The sequence below is a fragment of the Priapulus caudatus genome, unplaced genomic scaffold (assembly GCF_000485595.1).
Source record: "Priapulus caudatus unplaced genomic scaffold, Priapulus_caudatus-5.0.1 Scaffold684, whole genome shotgun sequence".
NCBI lineage: Eukaryota > Metazoa > Priapulida > Priapulimorpha > Priapulimorphida > Priapulidae > Priapulus > Priapulus caudatus.
Window position 1 is genome coordinate 26,944 of NW_014577745.1, and position 8,254 is coordinate 35,197.

An 8,254-nucleotide genomic window follows, 5' to 3' on the forward strand; every position below is an offset into this window, starting at 1 on the left:
CCGATAGCAATTGACGTTGTTAACATTATTTCCCTCCTGTATTTGCATGCTAGTATCTCTGCTTACTGGCACTACAGTGGCAACTTAGCATCGCAATCTCATCCCATATAAAGTTCATCCTATATACTGTCAGAGTCTGTCTTTATATCATGTTAACTTTCAGGCATGCGACACTTTGATTTCATTCTATGCAATTGCACACCCCTTGTGGCTCCCTGGCTTTCAACCCTCGATCCGTTTTCATATTAATTCATATCTCATATGTTGATTTTTCTAAGAATTAAAGTCGTTAATATAATTATTTGTTGATATATATAAGATTATGTTGTGTAATATTTGTCTTGTCTGTGTTTTCCTCCCAGTAACTTTGCAAGAATCACTAACTTAACTACAAACAAGTACGTAAAACTTTAACAGAGTTTATTTAAAATGATTTGTCCATACATGAGAGAGCGGAGAAGAGGCTATAAGAAATGCTAACATATTAATATATATCTTCTACTGATAATACCAACAAAACGTTTAACGATAATAAAGTGACCGGAGAACTAGACGTAACACACGTTAAAACTAAAACCCCCACCCCCACCCACTCAATGCTTTTCAGCTCAGGATCTCAGGATACGCAGTAACCTCCACTCCATGCACCTGATGAGCCTCACTCTGCACTCACGCATGTCTTACGTTACAGCGAGATCATGCTGCTTTCCGCTAACTACTCGTAGTAGACAGCAAACACGGTGCCCGTCGCGAACAGGTGGGCACTCTCGAAGAACGCCGACGCAAAGTTATCTCGCGAGGAATCCCACACGCAGCGGCTGCCAATCCTCACGTCCTGATCTTTCTTCTGCCCAATGTTGACGACTACCACTATCCTGTATCTGCAAACGAGAAAACAGACATCCATGAATAGATGTATGGACAGGGGCGTAAATCCGTACCGAGGAGTGAGGGGATGATCGGCGATAGCCGGGGGCGAAATTAACCTTGGCTGCCGCAGGCAGGCCCGTAGGCATGCCAGTGCTAGGGGGGTCTGGGGGCATGCCCCCCATAAAAAATTTTGAAATATTTAAGCCATTTTACTGCAATCTGAGGCATACTGTGGGCTATATTCTCATGTCTGATGACACTATCTCAACCCTAGACTCAACCCTACAAGTTAGGATTCAAAACACTTTTCATGACTTTTCAGAGAGCGTACACCGTTAGGTTACTATAGTAATAATACATTTATTAAAACACAGGTAAGAATTGCAATTTCTCACAATTTCACGTGTTTTTGTATGTTTGCAACCATTCTTTTTAGCTATTCTTTTTTCTCTCTCTCTTTTTTTTTGAATCTCAAGGGAGATATTTGTACAGACCATCCCTCCCTCCTTCAAGAGCGGGTGGGGGATGCATCCCCCATCCCTCCCGGGATTTACGCCCCTGTGTATGGAGCTATGTAGTAGAGGCATGCGTGAATGTATCTATATAAGGAGACATCTATGTGGAGGTATGTACAGATGTGTAGATCCATGTAGGAGAGCTACGTATAGATGTATATATAAGAAGTCATTCACATTGAGAAATGTATAGATGGATAGATCCATGTAGGAAAAGCATGTATAAATGCAAATATATAAGGAGACATCCATGTGGAGGTATGCACAGATGTGTAGATCCATGTAGGAGAGCTACGTATAGATGTATATGAGGAGATATTGATGTAGATGTGTGCATAGATTTATATGAGTAAATGTAATTCTGTGACAATAGCTAAGGCTACCAAGAAGTTGGTAGCTAAGGTTCTATAAGTTCGTCCTTGCCATTATTTCACAGTGCGTGGCGGCCGATTTCTGCTCTCACCCACCTGTCTATGTCTAGCAGTTTCACTTTGTGTTTGATCTCCTGGGCGAGTGCCTTGCTCATGATGTTACAGGTTATTGGGCTATAGTGCGTGCCCTTCAGATGCCCTTCCAAGACTTCCTACAACATCGTACACATTCGGCATGCATACGTGAACATTCTCATGTGTTTTTGTAAACTCTTGTGCATGTATATGCAGATTGTATATTTGAAAATTTGAACTCGGTTGATTGATCAGTTGTCGGTATGGTTATAATATACTACAAAATACTAATTAAATTATAATATTGAATTATTTAAATAATTGCTGAAGCATTATTATTTTAAACGTTGAGTATACAAGCAAAAATTTATATAAGTAATTTAATTCTTTATGTATTTGACTATAGATCCACACATATGATTAATTATTGGATGTGTTACACCCAGTCACCAGAGCATGCAAAGTATGATAGCTTGTCTGAAATTTGAATATGATCTTACCTGTATTATTTCTTGCACAGGCCCAGGTCTAAATCGTTGAGGGGGTTCCATGCAATAAGTGTTCTCATAAGATACCTAAAGTGCAAGTGTAAGACAGATTAATCATATAGCAGAGATAAACATAGATTTTGATTTGTTTTATATATGAAATGGTCACACAATAGTATATATTTCAAATACATACTTTATAAATGACATTGGCTTAGTGCAACATGCTATGTATACTATGGCCCATAGGGTATATGTCTCCCTGGGTACTGCCGGAACGTACCCTGGGTACGGTCCGGTATACCGGAACGTACCCTGGTAACTATCTAATATGCCGGATCGTACCTCGCCTACTCCAAACTGTACCCAGTTTTCAGCCCCCTCGACCGACTGTTGGCAGGAAGCATAACGCTTTACGGCAATAGTCTAGGTTTGTTTCCGATACATGTGGTGCATTTCCCGCGCGACCAAAAATCTTGCATGCGCAGTGTACGCATGTGCGAAAATGTCGTAAACATTACGAAAGGAAAACGCATTCCTGATCATCGTGATATTTGCAAAAGGATTCCGCGCATCAGTGTATATATTTTGGAATTTCTTCTTGGTTTCACAGTTTCATACTCCAATCCAACTTTATAAAGATAGGCGGTCTGTATGTATATTTCAAATGTTGCGACATCAGTAGTGGACGGAACAGGGACAGTTAGGGTAAGGTGGGGAGTAAGCGAGGTACGGTCCGGCATATCAGATAGTTACCAGGGTACGTTCCGGTATACCGGACCGTACCCAGGGTATTTCCGGCAGTACCCAGGATAACATAGACCGTATCAGCTATACTACCTGTAGTAACAATGAATTAAAAAAGATAAGATCTAATTTCAGACAACATTATCAACAACCAACAGGTGTAGATGGCTTATTCACTCACCTTGCGCTGTTTCACCTCCTCTTGGTGGGGCTCATGGGAACATGACAGCACACTGGATCCCAGTGGTACAGAGGGCCGACCTATTTCGAACAAACTTGAGCGGCGAGCTTTCGAGGGCAGTGGACCCAAGGCTCCTGCTTCATCTTGCTCCGCCATTTAGCTTAGGTCACTATTTTACTCTGTATAAAAAGCTAATTTGACATATCAATAACATTATCATTAGTATGGAGAGGTAGGTCAGGGTGCATAAGCTAAAATTATAGACTTTCGTGAGTTTTATTTAAATTGAGAGTTCCAATCAATCCACTAGCTGTTAACTAAGTAGTGTTATGAAATTTTGACAGTTTTGTCATGACATCAGGGCTAAAATTCTATTTTTAATTGTTTTAAAATTCAGCACAATTATATTAATATGATTAATTATATTAATTAAAATAATTCCGTGCAGAATTCAATTATTATTTTGCTTTATCATGTTTATGTTGTCTGAGACTGAGTCTGAAGTTACAAAACCACTGCCAAATGCCACGGGCTCGCGTTTGTTGACTACGCGTTGGTGCACAGGCACTTGAAGCGTTTCAATAAAATATAATGCTAAATAAATACGAAATCTATTTACTACAAAATTCTTAATGTTTCTATACTCTCTTTCACCTATTATTGTCACCAGTTTCCTGTAAATTCCGTCCAAATCCTATGTGCAACAAACAGTGAAACACTGACTGCCGCCATTCCTCACGCGGCTGCAGGGTGCACACTGACACTTATATGGCAATAATAGCCTAGGCGAAAGAGAGTATAGAAACATTAAGAATTTGGTAGTAAATAGATTTCGTATTTATTTAGCATTATATTTTACGCTGTGGCTATATGCCCGGCAGCCGTGCACGGTCTTCGTTTTCCTAAATGCCCGGCAGTTCTTAACCCTAACTCTAACCCTAACCCTAAACCTAACAAAAACCCTAACTCTAGCCCTAAACCTAACCCTAACCCTAACCCTAATCCTAACTCTAACCCTAACCCTTGTTTACTTGAGATAACACTAAAAATTAAAAACTGCCGGGCATTTAGGAAATCGAAGACCGTGCCCGGCAGCCGTCAGATATACGCCGGCTGCCGGGCATATAGCCACTGTGTATATTTTATTGAAACGCTTCAAGTGCCTGTGCGTTAGTGTGTACTACAGTGTTACTTTTAAAACTCTCTGTATCGCGTACTATTATTAACATCCTAATAGTTATATCTTCGTTTCAAGCTTGGTTTATAAAAACGCATTTAGGAAATATGTAAAAATACCGAGTAAGTTATCTCACCAACGATAAGGTAGTTATTAGTTCCAAGTGGCAAGTTTTTATTTTCTGTACAGCAGGCGGCATTGTGACGCGTTGTGAGGTCACCGAGGTCAGCACACAGCGCTACTGTGGCGCCACGGCTGGTGTAGCAGAAATAAAGTCCTCCCGTATAATAAATAGAAATTACAGCAGTGTCATCTAAGGTAGGCCTACTTCGAATTCGCTAACAATTAAGTACAAAAGCTATTTTGTTTGTCATTAATTATATTTTCACAGATATCCTATATATGTGTGCTATAGAATATCTGTAATGCGCATTACGTTATTATATACTTAGGTTATTTGCTTCGATAATATCAGGAGTGAATAATAATAGATATAGATATATTATTATTCAGTCCTGATAATATTAAGGGTGCATTAAGCTTCTTATCTGCATTTTAAATATTGCCTTGCATCTATAACTCTCTAAAATTTAGAATATTATATTAGGAATATTAGGATTATATAGGAAATAGTGGTGTGCACATTAATTACTTGTATAATAAAAGTACGTTTCTCTAGACCAAATATAAAGAATTTCACCCAGTGTTAAATTAATTCCAAACTCTTACCGTGTTTATTACAGAATTACAAAACTTACAATAAAGTAGTACAGGTTTTTCGATCTTGAATTTTTCATTACTAGAAAATATTGACATTTGTTATATAACATGCTTATATATTGTTTTAATAAATAGGCATTTTCTTAACAACACATCATTACTCTCTGTTCACCACACCAAACTAGTTGCACCATGACTACATATAGTGTTTTTCTTGCATAATTTTATAGATTTGACATATTTAAAAACTACACCGCTACATAAAGGTGTAACATTGCTGTTGTTATTCATTAATCCTCCTGTTACACGAGGTCATGGTCACAATGTATAGGGGCCTACACGCTTTGTATCGTTAGCTTCCAGGGTTTTCCGCATAGTAAAAAAAAACTTTTGGTTAACAACGGAGTGTCTGTGGCTAGATTACTAGGAGGGACTCAGACAGGAATCTGGAGAGGGTCTGTTTGATAATGGCATCCATCTCTGGTGTTAGATTCTTGTTTTTCCCAGTAAGGGTGGCAATATGTCAATTGTCCGATGGCTTGGGTTGGTGTTGGTCTTCACATACCCCAGTAACATGGGAGGTTGACCGTATAAAAACCATTACTATAAAAATTAAGAAAATACAATCTTTAGACCAATAAGTATAACAATTACAACGGACATAACAGCGAGCGTACTTTCTTAATTTGTAACATCAAACTATCCACGGCGTCTACACAGTCTCACGTCTCTTATGCAATCAAACGCTTGGCGAAACACTTGATATCTGATTAACATAACGTGTAAAAACAACTGTTTTTTACGATATATGTGTAGGAGGGCCGCACGCTTAAGGTAATCTCATCACACTCCTCAAGTTTACAATCGTATGTGCATGTAAATAAGATCACGGTTTAAAAATTATATATATATATATATATATATATATATATATACTTATCTGGGTGACACGTACAGTAATGTGATGAAGCGTACTTATTCACCGTTCAATTCCTAATGAGTCATAATGTCAATCATATCAATTATATCAAAAGTGTATCAACTAGATCTAGTTGATCTATTTTTGATTGCATCAAGAGTACATAAACTATAGTTCATGCGATCTCAGTTACAACAGCATATAGTCACAATAACAATTATATATTTACTATTATTACAAATGTAATATATATTCTACACAGCGACGCTAAATAGAGGTAGTGGATACACGCCACGTGCCATGGTGTCTCTCAGTTTGTTTGTTCGATGTGGCGAATGTCTTTATACACAATGCGACCACTCAGCCACTTCTCTTCCCCCCCTCTCTCTCTCTCACTCTCTCGTTTATTTTCTTTCTCTCTCTCTCGCTCTCGCTCTCTCTCTCACTCTCTCGTTCTATATATCTTCATCTCTCCCACTCTCTCTCTCTCGCTATCTTTATCTCTATCTCTATCTCTCTCGTTCGCTCTTGCTCTGTCGCTCCCTCTTTCCCACTGTCCCTTTCTCCCTTGCTTTCTTTTCCGCTAACTTCTTCTTACCTCCAACTTTCCTCTCGCTCTCTCTTTCTCTCTCTCTCTCTCTCTCTCTCTCTCTCTCTCAAATTTCTAACTAGCTATGTATATATAAGCAGTGGGAAGAGTACACTTTTAGCCACTTTACACTTCACCGTTGCGCCACGCGCTATATTAAAATTGCATATTTGGGGACAGAGTATCAGAGTTCAATTGCAATTGGCTATCATACATATGGGCATATGAATCTATGCATATCGACTCAACACGTCTGATTTCTCTTTCATCTCCTTCTTCTTCTTCTTCTTTGCTCTACTTATCCCGCTGCAGCCAATCCTTTTCTTACTCCTCGTCTTCCTCCTTCTTCTCCTCCTCCTCCTCCTCCTCCTCACCCTCACCCTCCTCCTCATCATCCGTCTCCACTTCCCCACGCTCTTCTTATTCTTCTTCACCTTCTCTTTTTCGCTTTTCTTCTTTCACTTCTTCTTCTTACGCAATTACGTCCTTCTTCTGAGAGGAATACCCAACCCTAACGTCCCGACTTCGGACGATAGCCAATGAACTGCTTCTGTCATATCATAAGCTTTCAATACACGTAGGTTCATAATATGGATGGTTCGGGGTCGCGCACGCAACCGTCTCATGGCCTTACACGCAGCTTTCCGGCGATGTGCGCTTATATGCCCGTTACATCATGTCTATATCCATCAAAGATCTATCAACGGTTTTCCGTTCGCAGTGATCGAGCGCGGAACGAAGAGAGACTGGATGCAAGTGGTTCGCTTCCAAGCCGAACTAATTATTGTTTCCATCTTGTGCGAATCATTTCTTCGACTCATCAACAAATAACAATTACAGTCGAACTGTCGGCGGCAGAGGTATATGTAATTGAATAGTAAATGGAACTCGTAGGGGGTAAAGGGGGCTAAATGCGTTAAGCAGTCGCCATCGAGGTCGCTGCTGAGTAGGCTACGCCAGCTATCGGGCGTGGCAGGTAATTTATCCATAGTGAAACCTGAGGCTAGATTTAACTATATGCCGTGTTAGGCATGTGTGTAAATGCTCGTCCATTGAACTGCGGTGGGTCCCGCGCGTAACGTGGGTGCGAGTTGCTGCGAACGTGAGAAAACTTGCGAGGTCATTTGCACGGAATATAGTAAACGCACGAACACACGCAATGTGCTCGCGAAGAAATACTGCTGAGTTTACACAGTAGGCCATATATATTTCGCGTTCGCACGTGCCTGCAACACCTTCGTGCATGTCCACAAATCTCAGCATAGGTTCGCGGGCAATACTCGCCGGGGAATTGTTTCCATGATGGCACGATTGCAGACGGAGGCGTTGTTCGTTTGTTTGTCGGGCGGTAGGTGGCGACAGCGTCCCATAAGCCACGGTACGAATAAGTTATGCGGATTTTATTTATGCAGCATTGTCATCAACAGTTTTCGTCTGATGTTGATGGACTGTCGTCAGTTTTCAATTTTCCACTGCAGTCAAATTCCTGAAAAACGTGAAAATAACATCAACACGTTAATATTTTGAGGAGGTTCGTGCCATTATAGACACCTAAAGGGCATTCCATAGATGTGCAAAATACTAGCTGAAAACAAGAGCCTT

The 8,254-nt window shown here is 40.1% G+C and overlaps 2 protein-coding genes across 2 annotated transcripts in view; both read right to left on the reverse strand.

The window, feature by feature from the left end:
• Positions 1-399: 399 nt before the first annotated feature.
• LOC106812768 (tctex1 domain-containing protein 1-like) lies at positions 400-3,868 on the reverse strand. The gene is made up of 4 exons (XM_014816738.1): positions 3,248-3,868; positions 2,332-2,406; positions 1,853-1,968; positions 400-881 (listed from the first exon to the last, which is right to left on the reverse strand). Exons 1-4 carry the CDS (start codon positions 3,401-3,403, stop codon positions 716-718), a joined length of 513 nt encoding a protein of 170 aa, XP_014672224.1. The 5' UTR covers positions 3,404-3,868; the 3' UTR covers positions 400-715.
• A 4,204-nt stretch (positions 3,869-8,072) lies between these two features.
• The window catches only part of LOC106812763 (A disintegrin and metalloproteinase with thrombospondin motifs 6-like), a 14,281-nt gene continuing 14,099 nt past the window's right edge, over positions 8,073-8,254 (reverse strand). The window contains exon 13 of the mRNA XM_014816734.1: positions 8,073-8,138. Within this exon, the coding sequence (XP_014672220.1) occupies positions 8,073-8,138 (66 nt within the window). The remainder of the gene's footprint in view (positions 8,139-8,254) is intronic.

Coding starts and splice junctions, on each gene's coding strand:
- LOC106812768 (XM_014816738.1), bottom strand. CDS start 3,403: ATGGCGGAGCAAGATGAAGCAGGAGCCTTGGGTCCACTGCCCTCGAAA. Junction 2,407..3,247: donor AGGAGGTGAAACAGCGCAAG/GTGAGTGAATAA, acceptor CTTGCACTTTAG/GTATCTTATGAGAACACTTA. Junction 882..1,852: donor AAACTGCTAGACATAGACAG/GTGGGTGAGAGC, acceptor TCTCGTTTGCAG/ATACAGGATAGTGGTAGTCG.